The 19,016-nt window shown below is 50.8% G+C and overlaps 3 protein-coding genes across 3 annotated transcripts in view; 2 read left to right on the plus strand and 1 right to left on the minus strand.

Moving 5' to 3' along the window:
* Window positions 1-9,224, plus strand: part of EIF2AK1 (eukaryotic translation initiation factor 2-alpha kinase 1) — a 34,320-nt gene extending 25,096 nt beyond the window's left edge. Inside the window, exons 12-15 of the mRNA XM_006889760.1 lie at window positions 5,221-5,335; window positions 5,862-5,944; window positions 7,340-7,573; window positions 9,117-9,224. Coding sequence (XP_006889822.1) covers window positions 5,221-5,335; window positions 5,862-5,944; window positions 7,340-7,573; window positions 9,117-9,224 — 540 coding nt within the window. The remainder of the gene's footprint in view (window positions 1-5,220; window positions 5,336-5,861; window positions 5,945-7,339; window positions 7,574-9,116) is intronic.
* A 1,793-nt stretch (window positions 9,225-11,017) lies between these two features.
* Window positions 11,018-16,795, minus strand: AIMP2 (aminoacyl tRNA synthetase complex-interacting multifunctional protein 2). Its single transcript, XM_006889627.1, has 4 exons — window positions 16,661-16,795; window positions 14,257-14,463; window positions 12,283-12,514; window positions 11,018-11,406 (listed from the first exon to the last, which is right to left on the minus strand). The coding sequence occupies exons 1-4, from the start codon at window positions 16,793-16,795 to the stop codon at window positions 11,018-11,020; spliced, it is 963 nt and encodes a 320-aa protein (XP_006889689.1).
* Window positions 16,796-17,115: 320 nt separating this feature from the next.
* The window catches only part of PMS2 (PMS2 postmeiotic segregation increased 2 (S. cerevisiae)), a 28,153-nt gene continuing 26,252 nt past the window's right edge, over window positions 17,116-19,016 (plus strand). The window contains exon 1 of the mRNA XM_006889761.1: window positions 17,116-17,138. Coding sequence (XP_006889823.1) covers window positions 17,116-17,138 — 23 coding nt within the window. The remainder of the gene's footprint in view (window positions 17,139-19,016) is intronic.

A 19,016-nucleotide genomic window follows, 5' to 3' on the forward strand; every position in this document is an offset into this window, starting at 1 on the left:
TGTTAACACTGGCTTCAAACTGCAGCAGCAGGTTAATTACTGCCTCTCTGCCTCCAAAACACGCCTCGTGCATAGCGGTTTGGCCCTCGTGGTCTTGGGCGTTGACCTGGGTGCCGTGGAGTAGGAGCAGCCTGATGTAGCCCGTGCCCACCACCAGCAGGCAGCCGGCTTTGCTGGGCGCAGTGCACACAGCCAGCTTGAGAGCTGTGCTTCCCGTGGGGGACACTGTGCAGTTGACGTTGGCGCTGCCAGCCACCAGCGTCTCCATCATCTCACTGTTGAGCACGTCTGCAGGCACGTGCAGGGGTGTCATGTTGGACTCGTTGACGATGTTGACGTGGGCCCCGTTCTGGACCAGGACCAGAGCACTGGGTAGATCCCGTGGGTGATGGCCAGGTGCAGCGGGGAGTGCTGGCGGCCGTTGTGCACATGCGGTCACCTGCGCACCATGCTCGCCTAGCATGCGGACACATCAAATCAAATCTGACTGGTACAGGAGGAGATTGTCCCTCCTTCTCCAACAGAGCTTCTGGTGGATTTGAACCTGGTACCTCTAGGATTGCAGTGCAGCTTCTTGCCGCGAGGCCACCAGAGCTCGCCCATGCTAATTTTTTTTAATGCTTTATTTAAAACGAGTGCTTTGGTGAAAGCTGGCTGAGGCCTAGTTGGCATCAGCCAGTTCATGATTGTTTTGTGAGATTGATTACAGTCACCGTAACAGAATAGCACTCTTCCTGTTTCCTCTCTGTACTTCCAGTTTCCATTCAGCCTTTCTTTCTGAGTTTTATTCCTGGGCACATATTATCCATTTGATCTTCCTTGTTCTAAGGAGTGAGTGCCTCCCTGGTGCGACAGTTCACAGGTGGGACTGTTGTGTGCTTTGAGTGGGAACCGTCTTAGCTGATCCTCCGCCTGGTTTCAGGGGCAGTGACTGCACAGGAGGAGACTGCCTGTCTTTCTTCTGCAGAGCACTGGTGGATTCAGCTGAATGTCTTTGGGTTGGCAGCATAGCTCCTTGGTACTCAGAGACCAGATTTCTTGGATAAAAACTGAGACCCGGGGTGAGTTCAGTTCCTGAATAGAGGTTGAAGGAGGGCCATTTGCTCAGGGTCCCAGCGGTCCCCGGCAGCAGGCACCAGTTTAGATGGTGGAGACAGAAGAGGCCAGTTGCCATCAAGTGGCTGGTGACTCGTGGCAGCCCCGTGTGTGTCAGTCAGTCGTGCTCTGTGAGCTTCTGGGAGCTGGTTTTTAGAGACTATTCATCTGAGGAACCTCTGTGGGGACTTGAACCTGCAGCCTCTTTAGCACAGTGAAGTGTGCTGACTCAGGTGAGCAATGATGCTTTCCAGTGTGGACCCCTAGTGGATGGTCTTGAACACACAGCCCGTTTCTGGGGTTTGGAAATCTTATCGACCTAGTGGAGATAGTGTGGCTGCTCAAGGTCAATGACCATGGCTTGGGGCATTTTTCGATCTGGGACTCAGAATGTCATCTCTCAGCTGGCTCGGGTGGGTTCTTGTGTCATCCCCCAGAAAGGAGAGGACTTGGTTCATCTTGTGGTCCTTTGTAGCCTGTAAGCTGTGAGGAAGGGAGGAATCCAGACGTAACTGGAAAAGGTTACGGTGTGCATCTAGGTCGGGGGCACTGTGGGTTTCGAGGTGACGGCCTGAGGACAGGCTTACCTGACTTGTGGGTCAGCTCCGTGCTCTAACAGGCACAGCAGACTCTGGGCTTTGCGGTACTCTGCAGCCAGGTGGATGGGGACGATCAACTGTGGCTGCTGCTTCGCGGGAGAAACACCAGAACACGTGACCAGGAGCCCTGTTGTAGTTATTAGGTCTCATCCTGTCAGCGTGAGTGACCCGTGTCCAGCATGGCAGCCCCCGCCCAGCCCCGCCCCCTTCCCACACGGCTTGCTCCGCGCTCGAGCCATCGTTGAGGGTCTTCTCCTTTTGACTCACCCTCTGCCAGGAAGAGCCTCTCTCTCCAGTTACTGGAATGAGTGATCGTCCTCCTGGTAACTTGGCCAGTGTATGGAAAGCTCTCAGTTGTCAGAAATCACATTGGTGACATGTTGGCAATTCACAGGCACTCTGCTGGTGTCATGTGGGGGAGAGAGAGGCCGTCCCCTCCCTGTGAGCTGCGGGCCTCGGAAGCACAGTGACGCACACTCCGGGTCGGAGTCAGCGCAGGGGAGTGAGTTGTTCTGGCTTCGCAGATATGAAGAGTGTACTTACTATCCTGTTGCTTCAGCACTTTTTCTAGGAGGGAGATTAAAATTTTCCTTTTATTTTGTCTGTTTCCATTAACTCACAGAGTGTCGAGAGCTGGTGCTTGCGAATAGCTCCTGGCGTGAAATAACCACTATGGCTGATTGGTCACTGGGCAGTCACCTTCCCGGCAGGGGCGCCAAGAAGCCGGTGCTGGAGGCTGAGCCCTGCACAGGGCCGTGGGGTCGGCAGTAAGACGTGCACTGCCTGGGTTTCCGAGATAATGCTCCATGTGGCCTCTCTGTGATCAGCAGAGTTGTGCCAGTTCTTAAAACATACCTATCAAAAACAAAAAGCATACCTATCAGTGTTGGTTCTGCAGCCCGGCTGCAAGATAATGGGGAGAGGAGAAGGCAAAGGAAGGCGGGACAGCTGCCTTGTATAGGAAGAGCAATTAGAAAGTCAGTACGCAGTGTAGAAATTTGGAAAGTGGAGCTGTGTATCAGGGAGGGGTGGTGGGACCATGGGGCGGGATTCCATGCTTGGCATACGTGAGAAGATGGTGGTAAAGGCTTTTGCAGCCAGGCGGCACCTTCTAGTCTTTTCTCACATGCAGTGGTGTGTGGTGAGTGAGGGTGGGGTGGAGGCGGAGAAGGTGGGTGTGATTCAGCTGTCTGGTCAGGCCTCGGCCCGTGAGGTGTGGTGAGTGAGCACCTGTGAACTGGGGAGACCAAACAAGAATCCGGGCCTGTGACTGTGGTGCAGGTGAAGAATCCTCAGAATGTGCCATAGACGCCCAAACCCGTGTCTGCTTGGGGAACAGTGCAGCCAGCTTGCTCCTAGGAGGGCGGGTGGAGGAACTGCCCCCCACCCTTGGCCCCGTTTCCAGGAGGGCCGCACTCTGGAGGACGTTGTGCTCAGGGAGGTGGAGGCGAGCAGGAAGAGCCTCGCGAGGGGGTTGGCGCAGTGGCTGCAGCGGTGGCTCTGATGATGGCACAGGATGGTTCTGCACGCGGTCGTTCTGAGTCACAACCAGCTCGGCACACAGCGCCTGACAAGAGCAGCCGGGAGCTGGCGTTCTTTCCCAGACCCCGGGCAGCTTTTCTCAGCGGGCACCTGGCTCAGCAGTGGGTGGTAGCTGGTGGGGTTGGCCCGGATGGCCATGGGCTGGTTGACGGCCAGGACGGTCATGGGCTGGTTGTCGGGGTGCTTCCTCAGGAGCACCTCGATCATCGGGCAGTCCTCTCTCAAGATGGCTTTGGACAGCTTCACGTGAAGAGCTGCGGATGTGGTGGCTTCTGCTGGTGCAGCCCTGGCCCCTCGCCTGCTTGTGTTGCCCATAAGGAACTGAAGAGTGGGCACGTGGGAGGCCGGAGAAGTGCCAGAATGAACTGGCCACTTTGGTCCGCTTTGTGATTGAGGATTCCTTCCATTTAGTTCTAGAGCTTCTGTTCCTAGACCTGTTTTAAGGTTGCTTCCAAGACCTAACAGTGAACACACTTTTCTTTTACGGCAGAGCCCTGCTTTTCCGTGCGTGTGTATTTTGACTTACCCTTCAATTGCCCCCTGACCACATAATGCCAAATTTAAGGATACTTTTTGGGCCTGTCTAGTCAATCTCAAAAATATATCCAAATGGTCATCTTACACAGTGACTTCTGTCTTCTCCTCCAGTTCAGTGGTAGTTGAAACCGTTAAGTTTTAACCCACATCTGTTTGTAGTTTTTAGCAGGATCATGGCCCTCACTCCCGCTATCTCTCCCTAAAACAGATATAACTTTTCACTGGTGTTGACAAGTTCCAGTGAGGCGTGATTGTCTGGGGTGTGTAATTAGAGCAAAATGTGGACCTTTGCTGTGGTGCTGCCCTTGTGTCCATCAGCTCTGTTGGTGAGCTTCCCCAGCGTCGTGTGTTCACTTCTTGTCGTTGGATCTTATTTTGATAATTCCCACATTATCTCTTACATCCTCATAATGCACTTACATGCTTACAGACTTCAGGAGAGTAGAGCTGGAACTGTCATGTGAGTGAGAAACAGTTTTGTGTGACTCCTTTGATGGAGTCACTTGCTTCGTTGGGGTGTCTGGCGTTGAACCTGTGATATTGCCGTAGGCTGAATCTGAGCACTCTCTGAGCCGTAGAAATGACCAGGGCCCAAGCCCAAGGTGCTCGTGCATGAAGAAGCTCAAAACCATGCTATTACAAAGACTTGGAGGTAGGTAAAGCGGAAAGTGTCATGAGCCCTTGCATTTCCATGATTATGTAAAAGCAGCAATTAGGAACATAGATCTGTAGATGCATCAACTTTTTCCATTTCAAGTGCCACAGAGTAAATGCCAGAAATCGTGCCATTTTACCCCTAAAATCTTCCGTGGGCATTTTTAAAAATTAAAGGCATTTCTTTTATAACAATATTCTCATCTAACAAAACTAGCCATGTTTCCTTAGTGTTATGTAATAGCAAGTCTATTTTTAAATTTCCCCTGAATTCTAAAAGTTAGGTTCCCCCCAGGTTTGGGGGCAAATCAGGGAGAGAGTAAATCCATACTTGGTAGTGGGATTGCTAGATCTAATAGCTTTTTTATTCCCAACTTTCTCAGAGAGTGCCAGCCTGCTTTCTTTCCATAGTGTTCTCACCCTTTCCACCTTCCACCCGCAGGTGCACACAGATACCTTGTTAACATGTTGCTGCACACTTTTTATATTGACGACCGTGCTTAGAAATACATTTGCCGTCATTTGTTGCAACGTTAAGCTCCTCTGCTGAGTCTCGGACCTGAGAATTGCTGGTCAGGTGTTTTAAGTTTTGTCAGGGCTGCCTGCTCCTCAGTTGAAAACTCATCTTCACCAGGTTTTATTATCTTTCTTCTTTTTTGAGGGTAAAATAATGATTGATTTGTTAGAAAGCTACATTCCCAAAGGGATGATCTTCCCCCTGAAAGGAACTGCAGAGGAGAAGCCCTTATTATTTCTTTTAAGAAAACCAGGAATTGTGCTATTTCTTTTACAGCCCAGAAATATTTTTCTTCATGGCCCAGATCAGCAAGTGAAAATAGGAGACTTTGGCCTCGCATGCACAGACATTTTGCAGAAAAGCACAGATTGGACCAACAAAAATGGGAAGGGTACGTGCTTCTTTCTGTCCTCCCACTTTTCAAAAAAAGGAAAAGACAGGCTTCAATGTGTCAGTGTTTCAAGTTAGTCTTAAAAGTTTTAATAGCAGACTGGAGAGCATTATGCTAAGTGAACTAATTCAGTCCCATAAGGACAAATACGATATAAGACCATTATTGTAGAAATAGGATAATAACTAGTAAAATGTGTATGAGGATCCAAGTGGGAGAAGGGTGGGAACAGGGAGGGAAGGCTGGGGGAGCTAATCATAGGGTTGCACAGTGTGAAGGGTGGAGGGAACAGAGGGCAAAGAAACGGAGAGATCGCGTGAAAAACTATGTGTATGAACTTTGTAAGTAAACCAGTATAAAATGAAATTTTTTTTTTAAATTAAAATAAAAAAAAATTAATAGCAGAAATCAGACAGAATGGTGCTTGGTGTTCCTTTGGGAGCTAGTGTGTGTTGCTCATTCAAAATACTCTTTAGCGTTGATAATGTCAACAGTGCAGTTTAATATTTGGGTTTTCCAATTACAGGAACGCTGACACATACGTCCCGAGTGGGGACCAGCCTGTACGCGTCCCCCGAGCAGCTGGACGGGTCCGAGTACGATGCCAAGGTAGGTGTCCACTGTGTTTCCTTCTCTTCTCCCGAGACCTTTCCCAGCTCTGTCCTCCAGAGCCTCTGCTGTCCGGAGCAGTTTGGAGTGCATGCACATCCTGAGGTGGAAATCACGCTCTGTGAACCCTGTTTTCCCGCACCCGTTTGCTTTCTGAGTCTGCAGCCACTGACAGGTGTCCCAGTGTGTGTGAGAACCTGGACTTCTGTTCCTTGAACTTCCTCGCAGTGTCTTCCCCGACCCTGATCGCGTGTGCTGAGCTCTCCTTGACTGTGTATTGCCTTGGCCCTCTGTTAAGATCAGAACTCTGATGGTGGAGTCTGTAGGGGCTGCACCACTCACCCAAGGTTGGCGGGTTTGGAGGTTCTAAAGCACCAGCCCCTCCTCCGAGAAGGACAGGTAATCTCTTCCCTTGCCGTTCACAGCCTCTGAAAGGCTGGCGTGTCTGCTGTGAGACAGTTGTGCCTCAGCAGCGAGTCGCTCAGCTTAATACGTCTTCTGTCCGTTACTTTTTCGTCTGAGCTGATGTTGCAGTAATAACTGGTGCACAGAAGGCCAGTCCCTGCGGTGGAAGGGCCCCTGGTGGAGGTGTTGCTGTCGGTAAAGAGGACCCTCCAGGTCTTAGATCTGAACCGTTTTGGACAGTTTTGACAGTCCCTTGGACAGTTTACAATTTAGTTCTAAACTGGTGATTTTCGTTCTTAAGTTTCGGTAAATAAATATTACAGGGAAGCCTGACACTGTCCGAAATAGACTAGAGACAATTGACAACTTGTAAGGAGTTCAAGAAAACAAACCCATGGTGCCTGAAATGGCGCCAGCCTTCCTGGAAAGCTCATTCGTCACCCCCTCCCCTCCACAGTAACAGCCTGGCCCAGCTTCCAGCTTCTGCTGAATCAGCGTTTTAGTGATCGCAAAGAGCGTCTGGAATGGACCGTCCTGCCTTTAACACCCTATACCTACTGATGACCGTTCCCCCAAAAAATCATGTTAGGAAAAGTAGCAGCAGATTTCATGGAATGGGTATGTGAAACTACCAGAAAGACCCAGTTAGGCATGAGGCCAGAGGTGAGACTGAGGAAGGACCCAGAGGCCTGTCCCTCTCCCTGTGGACGGTGCTGGCAGCCACGGTGCGGACACACTGCTTTCCTGTCAGGGTCTGCCTGGACTCTGAGGTGTGGGGAGGACAGCCATGTGGTGCGGGCTAGCCCAGCCCGTGGATGTCCCATCTTGTGACATCCCCGGCAGTGGGCCTGGCTGGCACACTGGCCCTGTTGGTGGCCTTCAGCTGTGAAGACCAGGCCTCTTCCTGTTCAGAGGCTCGTGCACCAGATGGACGTGTCACTAACCTGTATGCGTGATCAAGTGAACTCTCCTCTTTTTACCTTTTTCCAGTCAGATATGTACAGCTTGGGAGTCATTCTGCTGGAGCTCTTTCAACCATTCGGAACAGAAATGGAACGAGCAGAGGTTTTAACAGGTCTAAGGACGGGTCAGATCCCAGAACCCCTCAGTAAAAGGTGGCCGGTTCAGGCCAAATACATCCAGCAGTTAACCAGAAAGAGCCCGTCCCAGCGGCCATCTGCCACCCAGCTGCTGCAGAGCGAACTTTTCCAGAACTCTGGAAATGTATGTATTTGCTTTTTTTTTTGTTTTTTGTTTGTATTTCTTTTTTAATGCTCAGAAAAACAGGAAGCTAAACTAGAATGTTTCAGTTAGGACCTATTTTCAAAGTTCTTTTGAAATAGTAAGTTTGATGCTGAAGGCATACAGTCCTGCCCACTGTTGTCTAGTCCTTTCTGACTTATAGTCACCCTAATAGGACAGAGAACTGCCCCGTGGGGTCCGGCAGCTGCCACAGCAGTCTCCACGGAGCAGTGGGTTTGAGTGGCTGAGCACTGCCCACTGTGCCACCAGGGCTCCTGGAGCAGACCCGCCGCTGAGTCTGCCCTGACCCTGACTCGTGCTGGTCCTCCGTCGGGTTTCAGCACGATGGCCGAAGACAGGGCCTCTTCCTCCCAGTGGGTGACTGATGCGTTCAGACTGCTGACTTTTCCGCTACCAGCCCTCCACCTAACCCACCACACCACCAGGGCTCCTTCCCGGGCCAGCAGTGCACTGTATCCTATCCAGTGAGCAGGGGTCCCCCTACCAACTCCCCACTCCAGAGATCCTAACCCAGGCTTCAGCTTCTGCCTGACTTTGCAGTCAGTGAAACAGCCTCAGTGTTCTCCATCTACAGAGGATGTAACTTTTTTCCCCTACATTTTTTTTAAAAAAAATATTTTGTATTGGCGTGCATTATTACTATTTTTAAAATTTTATTTATTGGTATTTTAACAAAAGTGTACAGAAAACTTGATTTCCATTCATTCATTGTTGCGTTTCCTTCCCACCCCTCCCGTTTGCTTTTCTCTTTAAAAAGATTTGCATTGTTGCAATAACTATTTTTTTAAAAAGTATAATTTACTGAAACTTTACACAGCAAATGAGAATTCCGTTTGGTAATTTTTTAAAAAAAATGTTCAGTGACATTAGTAACACTTTCTGGAGTCACCATCTGATGGTGGTCGTGTGGTTCCCTTTTCAGTGCTCCAGCTCCCATGTCCTGATCTCCACTTTTCTTTAGAGCATTTGTGGACCTTGGGCTCATGGGGATGGTGTTTCATTTAAAGTGTATTTCAGGGCGATAGTCTCCTGGCATCCTCCAGTCTTAACTGGTCCTAAACATCTATACCTTGTGGTAGTTATCTTCCAATAAAAATTGATTATACTAAGGAAGCTCTGGTGGCCTAGTGGTAAGAAGCTGCACTGCAATTCCAGAGATATATGGTTCAAATCCACCAGATGCTCTGCTGGAGAAGGAGGGCCAGTCTCCTCCTGTACCAGTCAGATCTGAGGGTACACACACACAAAATAATAATTAAATAAAAATACTATACTGAAGGCTCCTGGACCACACTCATCGTTGGGTGTGTGGTGTTCATTATCAGACCTGGAAAGCATGGCTTCATGTACACTTACAGTTTGTGGATGAGGGGTCCAGTGCAACCACAGTTAACACACACTGTGCTGATGGGGGTGTATGGCTGTCACTTTACCAGGTAACCCTTTAGTGGGTCACTCGAAAGGTCACAACTTGACTGGGTCTTAAAATTTTGTCTCTTTGTAGATTAATCTAACCCTACAGATGAAGGTAATAGAGCAAGAGAAAGAAATTGAAGCACTCAGGAAGCAGCTGAGCCTCCTCTCTCAGGACAGAGGGACTAAGGACACGTGACGTCCCGAGCACCGGGTCCGGCCCAAACGAGGCTGTAGAGAAACTATGACTGCGGCCGTTGTCCAAGCTAATCGTAAACTGGAATGTAAATTTTCAATATGTATTAGGGTGTAAATGGTGTAATGTTTAGTTGTGTGCAATCAGTCTGGTCAATATTTACCAAAACCAGACTGATTTTTTTCTGACTTAGCTTTCTTCTGATTTAGCATCTGGAGCTTTCTCTTGTTAGCTGTGGCTTCTAGTGGCCCAGGAACAGCAGACCATACGCTGCTCAGTCCTGCACCGTCCTCAGTCTCTGCTGCATGAGCTGTATCAGTGAGGGTCCTCTTTGTACCTGGGCCTCGGGCATCATCACCTTCAGGGACTGACAGCCGGAGTTAGAGAAAGCCTCCCCATCCTCACACCGCCTCGAGGGCATTCTGAGCACTCTGTCCAGGACAGATCTGTATTCTGTCAGTCCAGAGGACATTCAGTATGCTTTATACTGAATTATGTCAGTCCAAGGCATCAATTCTTCTTTGGACTTAGTCATTACTCAGCTTTCCCATGTGTATGAGGCTATGGAAAATACCATAGATTGAGCAAAGGACACCTTAGTCCTCAGACTGACATCCTTGCTCTTCCACACTTTAAAGCGATCTTTTCCAGCACCTGTGCCCGTTGTAATTCGTCATTGGACTCCCTGACTGCTGCTTCCATGGAACTTCACTGTGGATCCAAGTGCCGTAATCCCTGATGACGCCAGCCTTTTCTGAGGCTCACGATGCTGCTTACTCGTCAGCTGTGAGGGTTTTACGTTGAGCTATAATCCCTACTGAAGGCTGCAGTCTTTGATCGTCTTCAGGACGTGCCTCACATCTTCACGTCCAGCGTCCCAGGTTGTCCGTGTCATCTGCAACATATTGCAGGCACTGCACTGTTTTCCCTGCAGTCCAGCTTGTTTGGGGCAGTGTTAACACAGCGAAGACACCCATCTTTCAGGTCTCCACACATGTACTTCCCTTTGCTCTGCTGAGTGACCCTATCCTGAGCCAGTGACCACCGTCACACCAGGTTCCACAGCAAGACTTGCTGACAGCTGAATGGCGGCCTTGAGCCTTCACTCACTGCTGTCCCTCCCTATCCCTGAATTCTCTCCACTCTGCTCCTGTGCACCCAGTCTCTGACAGCACGCCCAGTTCTTCTCTAGACCCTGGCAGGATGTTTCCACCCCAGAGGTTGCACACTCACTGGACCATCTCGACAGCTACCCATCTATTTGACCCTGCTGGGCTTTCACACAGCCACCAGTGACCACAAAGACCCCGCTGGCTGGGTGACTCCTTGGTACCCAGTCTTTGGTTGGCTCCCCTCCCCTTTAAGATCCACCCATTCTGTCCTCACCATCCTTAGAACGCCACCATTCCCAAGCCAGGCCTTCAACGCTTGGCATTTCTTGCTCCCAAAATGATTTCTTCTTCCCCAACGATAAATATTTTGGCTATCACTGTTCCTGACTGCCTGTGCACTGTTTGCACTGAACCTTCTCCTGATTCCACTGACTCCGGGACCAACCCGGGTGTTCCTCAGGCAGCGAGTGGATGTGTTTGTTTTGGTAACCCTACCAGTCACCAGCTGCATGGTGTACGGCATGTGATTGTTGCATTTTTAATAAAACGAGAGCCATACATTCTGTGGTGTATTTATTGATGCCCGACAACTGGCCTTAAATAAAAAGAACATGTCCTTTACCAGGCGGCATGAGAGCAGCACCATTCTTAAAACCTAAACGCTTTCAGATCAGTGACTGGCATTCACTGAAGGAGCCTGAGGGCAGCGTTGAAGGCAGCCAGGTTCTCACAGGACTTGAGCCACCTCTGCACGTTGGCGGGCACTGTCCCGCTGGCACTCCCTGTCTGCTGGAGCACAGACCACAGCACCACGTCTGCCACGGAGAGTTCGTGCCCCACGAGCCAGGGGCTCTTCCCGAGGGCGGAGTTCATGGCTCGGAGCACGGCGGCCTTTTCTTTACTGCTGCCCTCTCTGAGCTGAAAGATAGCTGTGTCGACCCAGCTGTCTATGAGGGTCAGACTGACGGCATCGTGCTTCTGGCCAAAGAGAGAGAACAGGAACCGCGCGATGTTTCCTTCTCCTTCGATGGGGCACATCGTCTGGACGCTGAACTTCATCTGAGTGTTGGGCACTGGAAGGAAAAAGACGTACCGTGGGATGCCAAGAAGAGGCACTCCCCAGCCTGGGAGAAGTCCTCGGCACCTGACAAATCTGCTCATCTGAGAACATGAACGCAAGGCTGTACGCAAAAGGAATGGACAGGGCCGGGCTGGTTTACGATGGCAGTGGCAGGGGGGCAACCTGGCACCATCTTCCCAACCTCACCTGCTCACCTGGTGCATCTCAGCCACATTTTGGTGCTTTTCACAGTATTTCAAACCTTTTCATATTACTCTTGTATAACTGGATTACAAATCTAGTACAAACCTAACTTCTGTGCACTGCAAAACCACAAACTCCACCTGACAGGCTTTACTGTCTGCAATTGAACCAGGGTTCCAAGTTATGCAGGCACTTGATTTTGACAATTTTTTCATTGCTGCAATCACGTCCAATTTGACTGGTCCTCGATTTGGAAGCCAGAAGTCCCACCACCAGGATGGAACCTTTGTGTGGTGGGGACACTTGGACTTTACTGAATGGAAGTCACTAACTTGCCCTCCCCCTCCCCTGCACAAAACTGACCACTGTGAAAACTGGCTAACACACATACTGTCTCCTGCCACCTCTGACAGTAAATGTTAAAAATCAAGTCACATCCCTGTAACTCAGTTTGGAAAGTCCTTGGGCCTCCTTTCCTGGAATACTCAGAACCGCCCTCCGCTGCTTCCCTCTCCCCGATTTTAAAGACTTCTGAGAGGTCAGAGGGAGTCTGTGGGTTAAGATTCATCTGGGTTCCTCCTCTAAAGGACCCTCACGCTTTGTTAGATAGCGTGACCCAGCTCCTCTTACTACATTCAGGGCGTGCGTGCCATCACCGTCGTGGCGTGGGGCCCGGTGTTCTCACCATTCTTCCAGATCAGAGTGAAGCCCAGCTGGTACTCGTGACGGGCCTGCTTCTCGGTCTGTGCTCCGAAGCAGGTGAGGAGGTTTTCCGGCACATTCCTGACCGAGGAGTGTGTGTGGACGGTGGACAGGACCCGGTAGCGGTCACAGAGCAGCCCGTGCAGCACCAGCAGAGAGAGGGGCGGCTGGGCTGGGTTGGCGTTGATGACGATGTCCTTCAGCGCCCCGTAGCCCTGGGGAGGAGAGCAGAGCAGACGGTCTCCACACACATCTGAGCACCGGGCAAGGAGCTCGACCTCAGATCAGCGCCGCTGCCATGGCCCTGGTTCTGATCTCAGCGGCCCCGCAGGACACAGGTGCCCAAGGCCCCGAGCTTTGTCAGTCTTGCTGCTCTCACTCGTGGATGGCTGGACAGTTCTGCTCACTGACCTTTAGTTAGCAGCAGTTACTTTAACCTGGTGCCACCGGAGCTCTTAAGATCTCCACTAGAGTAGTTTCACTGAATCCTCAACTCCCACGAAGAGGAACTATACACAGGCAAGTCCCGGAAAAGCAAGGAGGCTTGTCTGTGGTAAGACTCAGGAGGGCAGCCCCCGTACCCCCTTCAGCCCTAAAGTGCTGTTCCTTAAGGACCAGAAATGGACTTGATGAGCAGACTGGAAACTAAGTACCTCTGAGACAAAACACGTGCCAGCATTCCTTTTCCCAGATCTTTCTAACACTGGGTGACCTGGTAAAATAACTGTCTACACCAGCTTGTGTTCACTATGCCATGTGTCCATGGACAGCCCTTGAAAAGGGTCTGCCTGGAGACATGGGGGACTCAGTATTAACAAGTGTCAAGCTTCCTTTTTTAGGTATACATCTTATTGCTATACTTGCCGTCTTTCTAATAAATGGAACTGACAGAAGATAATCAAGGTCAAATTCCTTGGCTTTCTGCACCAAGCCAGCCTGGCCTCTCCTGACTGTCCTCCTCCCAGGCCATGCTGGCTGTTTATAGTTCCCTGAGCCTCACTTGACACCATGCCTTCTAAGTTCATCCTCAGCTCTGTGTGCCCTGGGAGCCATCCCATCTCCCAAAGGTCACCATCATGGTGGCGCTGACGCATCCTCTGGACTGGCTCCCAGGGGGAGGACACCTGCCAGAGCCCTCAGTGCACAGACATGACCGGGGAGGAGGAGGAGGGGACAGGAAGAAGCAAACGATGCAGAAGGAGGGTATGTAAGGAAGGCAGTGGGAAGGGGGGGGCATCATAAACAGCTCGGGGCTGACGCTGGGGCACTTTCAGGTCTGTAGGGACCTCGAGGATCACCAGTTTTCTGAGCAGAGCACAAAGGGGATTCTGAGATCTACGCCTTCAAACTTTGCAACAAGATGTTCTGTGCATATCAGATTGTCCCAAGTGAGCTGAAGCCAAACAAAGGTGGCTGATGCAAGTTAACTGTAATACAGCAAACGGATTCAAGCAAAATATGTTCGTGGTACAAGGCTGCTGACTTTTTACAGTTCCTCATAAAGGATTAGACAGATTCCTACGTGTGGGCAGCGATGGCTCTGGAAGCCGAGGCCCTCTCCAAGGAGTCCAGCTGACCACTGAGCCTTCCCCTCGAAAGGCTCTTCTGAGCACTGTGAAAGTCTGTTTCTGCAGGGCTGGGCAGCTCTGGGCATGGTGCCCAGACTGGCCCAGGCTACGCTCAGCCTTGAACAATGGGAAGACAGGACCCTGCACTCGTCTCTGCCTGTGGTGGCCCCATGCCTGCCTCCACTGAGGCTCAGGAAGCCAGGAGGTGCTGGAGCTCCTGTCTGGTCTCACTGTGCTAAGGCACAATCAGTGAGAAAGAGAAACTCAACAATCCATTCATTTCCCATAATGGAAAAAGCTCAAGGCTTCTCTCCCACCAGCACCATGTTCAGCTCCAGCCTCCAGCCTGTCACACTGACACCTGCCAGCTCTCTGGTTCAAGAACTCACCTTCCCGAGTAACGAATTCAAGTCCACTGCGCTGGTCATCAGAGTGGAGGGCTCGTCTGCCTGGAGGATGTTGGTCACGTCCACATCTGCATCCGGTGTCTGGATCATCTTGGAAAGGCCGTCCACGGCAGCTTTCAGTTCGTACAGGCATTTTAAAATCTCATCTTGACGGGACTCAAGAGCCTGAAGTGATGGGTCAGCCTCTCCCTAAACAAACCAGCAGCAAAGTGTTCGTTCACTTGCTCTCCTGTCCAGGCTGTCTGTAACAGACATGCCACTATGCACTGCACTGGCTCCCCAGGGGAGGGCGTCTCATGGAGCCTCAGTGAGTGCAAGCATGTCCCAGGAGGCGTAGACAGAAGGACAGTAGTAACGGGAGTGTCAGAACCAACTCAGGGCGAGGTGCTGTACCCGAAGATCATCAACCAACTAGCCAAAACACTGAGGCCGCTGACCTGCTTACCCTCCAGCTGTAGTCCTTACAGGAGATTGCCCGCCCTTCTCCTGTGTAGTGGCTGGTGGATCTGAGCCATGGAACTGACAGTTAATAACACCAACATCCTATCACCAGTTCCAGAGCAATGTCTGGAAGGATGTTGAGACCTGTACCCCCAAATGCACTGCAAGGTGTAAAATGAATGGCATTTCTTTGCACATGAGTGAAACTGGTTTCAGCTGACTGATAAGAGCTGGCAGGTGCATCTTGATACAACGAATGGATTTCAAAACATGCTTAAGATAGGAGATTCTGGTTGGCTTGTGGTAAGTGCTCACAGAGCACAGGATTAGTGGAATTTTCATGCCACCTTATCCTACACACAGCAAGCCTGCCACCTTGAACAGACACAACACTTTGTGTCCCCCACAGCCTAAAGGTCCTGTCCACTGAGCTGCAGTTTTTAAAAAAACTGGAAAGTGAAAGCCACTTCAAAATGAAATTTTGAAATTAAATGAGTCCCAGTTCAGGTATGTAGTCTGAAATGGAAGGATGGGGGAAATAAGCAGAGAATGTTGTTCTCAACAGCACACTGATTCAGTTTGCTTAAACTGTGACAGAGGAAAAAAACACACCCCTAAACCCAGGGGTTCGGGGTGGGGATCGGGGCATCTACCCCAGTGAAGGAAACAGGAACACATCAAGAAGTCTCCTCTGGCTTGGAATTAACATCCACAGATGACTAGCTGCTCATATCATGTTTGACACTTATCTAAGAATCATCGAGAAACTTTTCACTGCTGAAATGTGTAACTGCAGAACTAAGGAACACTCAGGTCCTTCCCCCTATGTGGCAGGTCTGCTCATAACGCTTGGGCACGGCTGCAGCCACTGCCAGTCCATCTCTGAGGCTAGCCTTCACCGGACTGCTCTAACAGATCCCTTGTTGGCTTGCGGGACTGAGCCAGCAGCAGTTCCATTGCAGGGTGTGTTCCCTAAGCCTGACGTACTCCCGCTTACACAGTAACGTATCCACTGCTGAATATTCTTAAGAGCAAAATATGACGAGCTCTGGTAGCCTAGTGGCAAGAAGCTGCACTGCAATCCAAGAGGTGCACGGTTCAAATCCACTAGATGCTCTGCTGGAGAAGGAGGAACAATCTCCTTCTGTACCAGTCAGATCTGATTACACCCACCCACACACACACACACACACATAAAATAAAATTTTTTAAAAAAGCAAAATATGTAGAACCACCAAGGGTACCACCAGAACCATTAGACACGAGCCCCGCAGCTGTCAGGTTGATTCTGAGCGCGGGATTCTCTAAGGGAGGAAATCTTTACAGAAGATAACTTTCTCACAAGGCGGCTGGTGGGGTCCACCCGCCACTCTTCTGTTAGCAGCCCAATGCAAAGGAAATCGATTCATAGCACGTAGGAAAAAGTCCCAAACATGCTGGATGATCCCACTATCAAGGAACGAGCAAACTGATGTTCAGTGACGCAAACCTAGGCTGCAAAAATACCAGCGAGAATCATGGACCAAATCGCTATGGACGTCAGCGCTGTGATAACCCTTGGGGAAGCCGGGGAGGTAGGAGGTGTGGAGGGTGGGGCCCCTCCAAGGTGCTGACAGCGTTGTCTGGATCTGGGTGGTGGCTGAACTTGAGTGCACTTTATAATTTACCCTCAGAGTGCGCGATCGTGTTTCTAGGCGTGACGTTTCGTAGAAGAGTTTGATAGGGGTGATCAGGGGGGAAATAAGCCGCGGACCCGGGGCTCGGGAGGCTGGCGGCCGCGGCCTCCCGAGCCCGCGGGGACTGGAGTACAGGGATCGCGTGGCCGCGATCGGATCGCGGGGATCCCAGGGTGGAGATCGGGGGTGGGGTGGGGTGTTCCGGGTCGCGGCGCCTGCGCACTGGCTGGGGGGGAGTGCAGGGTGGAGGCCGCGCGGCGCGCTCTTACCTGCACGTGGCCCACGTCGGGCGCCGAGCCGCTGCTCCGGGCATGTACGTTAGGGAGCCGGTACATGCAGGTCGGAAGCTCTACATGGAGAGGTGCGCCGCCCCCGTGATAGGGCTTTACCTGGTACATCGGCATCACGGCTACCCAAAGGAAGAAGGTGGAGGGCGAGGGACACGAACGCACAGAAACCGTCAAAGGCCACGAAGGACCGGGGGCGCTCGGGAAAGCATCGTTCGCGAGCCTTCATTGGTTGGGATCCTTTTGATGTCATAGACACAACCAATCGGCGAAATGGGTGTGCGGGGAAGTGTGGCCGGCTCGCCCGGAAGGGGCGGGGCACGGCAGCTGAGACATCCAATGGGAGGACGGGGGCCGGGGCCGGGAGGCAGGGCTCCTGGGAGCGGCGGCGGCGGGAACTCCGAGGCTGTCCTGGGGGCTTGTCTGGGTCTGGATCCATGGAGCGGGCTGAGGGCTGCAGGTGAGCCGGGCTGTCATCTCCTTCCCGTTGCTTTGCTAAGGGACTTGCGCGTTCTGGCCGAGGCGCGGGGCCAGCTCGTGGCTCAGAGGCCCCGTTTGACACCTGCGGGAGGCGGAACTGCCCGAGATGCTTGATCGGCAACCCACCCGGCAGAACCGGACTGCGGAGCGCGCAGCCCGAGCGCGGGGTGAATGTCCTTACGTGCTGTCAAGTCGGAACCAGCTCACTGCGGACCCTCCAGCGGCTTTTCAGAGGCTGGAAATCACGAGGTCACGGGAGCTCCTTGACTTCTTTTTTAACGCTTACATAATTTCGAAAAATCTTTTTTGTTATATTCTGAGTGGAAATTAAAAAAGAGACAATAGATTTTCCACTGAACGACTCACTCACTGTTTTGTGACGTTGATTGCAGGCCTCACAGTGTAGTAGCACTCTTCCCGATCCCTCCCTGTGTTTCGCCTTTTCACTCCTCCTTTCCTACCCGTTCCTGCCTTCTGAGCTTTCTCCCTGGATAAATGCTGCCCCATTGACCTCTTATAGTTAATTACAGTATAGCCCACTCTCAGGAATAACTATGGGGTTACTGTTCGCCTAATAGGCTGGTCTGTCGTTTTGCCGAAAGTTGATTCAAGGATGAAGGATGATTCAATTCCAGGTTTTATCTATTTAGCTTTTAAAGTAATATTTTATTGTGAAGACTGGCACAGCAGTTGAGGTCACCACTGCACAGCCTCTACACTAGTTGTTCACTCTTCATTCTCGTTGTTTCCATTCCAGTGGTTTTGTTTCCGTTCATCCTTTCCCTGACCTCTTCTTGTATGTCTTTAATTGGAAGTAATTGTCGACCATTTGGTCTTATATAAATGTACTTACCTGTGATAGTAATTTTTGAGCCAATCTGTTATATTTAATTGTATGAATGGATTTCTTTTTAAGCCTGATACGTTTAAAAGCTACCATCACCTTTCTCCTCTTCCTTCCTCTTTTTCTGAGGTTTTTCCTTTGCTTCAAGGTACTTGTGAATTTGCATCGTTGCACCTTTTTAAAGAAATCCTGTGCTGCTGTATTTCTTTGAATAGATGGTGTTTTTCTGCCTAGTTGTTGGTTGCAATCAAGTCAGCTCAGATTCACAGTGATAATGCGAAACTCTGCCAGACCTGCAGCGTGCTCAGTCTCCGCTGTTCTTAAGCCCACCTTTGTCGCTGTTGCTTTCCCTGACCCTCTGCTTTTCCAAGCATGCTGCCCTTGTCCAGGGACTAGCCCTTCCTGATAATTTGTCTAGGGATGAGACCAAATCTCACCATCCTTGATTCTAAGGAGCACTCTGTAGTGCTCCCTAAACAGATTTGTTCACTCTTTGGCAGTCAGTGGTAGTACTCAATATTCTGAACCGACACCACGGTTCAAAAACATCAGTTCTTCATCTTCTTGGTAGCTAAACCCAAGCAACCCAGGGCACCAAGTCGAGTCCCAGTCGTAGCAGTCCTCTGTTGACTTTCTGAGGCTAACATCGTTGCAGGTAGAGAGCGCTCACCTTTCTTCCAAGGAGCAGCTAGCTAGTAGGTTTGAAGTGACTTCACATTTAATGGTAGCCCGCCTTCTATCAAAGGGTAGTGTAGTCTGTAGTGAGTCAAACAGCTAACCCAAAGCCTCTCCAGCAGTTTGAAGGAGGAGGATCTACAGTCTCCTTTCATAAAGATTTACAGTCTCAGAAACCTGTGGAGGGTTGAGATGAGTTGGAATCGACTTGCTGGCAGTAAGGAGCTGCTGGCAGTAAGGAGCCCTAGGGAACTCTGATGGTTTAGAGGTAAGCAATTGCTCTTTCAAACCAAAGGTATGTGGTTCAAATCCACCAGCTGCTCTGCGGGAGAAAGGTGG

This window comes from Elephantulus edwardii, unplaced genomic scaffold (genome assembly GCF_000299155.1).
Source record: "Elephantulus edwardii isolate Elephantulus edwardi_28Jun2011 unplaced genomic scaffold, EleEdw1.0 scaffold00080, whole genome shotgun sequence".
Taxonomy (NCBI): domain Eukaryota; kingdom Metazoa; phylum Chordata; class Mammalia; order Macroscelidea; family Macroscelididae; genus Elephantulus; species Elephantulus edwardii.

Coding starts and splice junctions, on each gene's coding strand:
- AIMP2 (XM_006889627.1), bottom strand. CDS start 16,795: ATGCCGATGTACCAGGTAAAGCCCTATCACGGGGGCGGCGCACCTCTC. Junction 12,515..14,256: donor TGAATTCGTTACTCGGGAAG/GTGAGTTCTTGA, acceptor TCTCCTCCCCAG/GGCTACGGGGCGCTGAAGGA. Junction 11,407..12,282: donor CACTCTGATCTGGAAGAATG/GTGAGAACACCG, acceptor TTTTCCTTCCAG/TGCCCAACACTCAGATGAAG.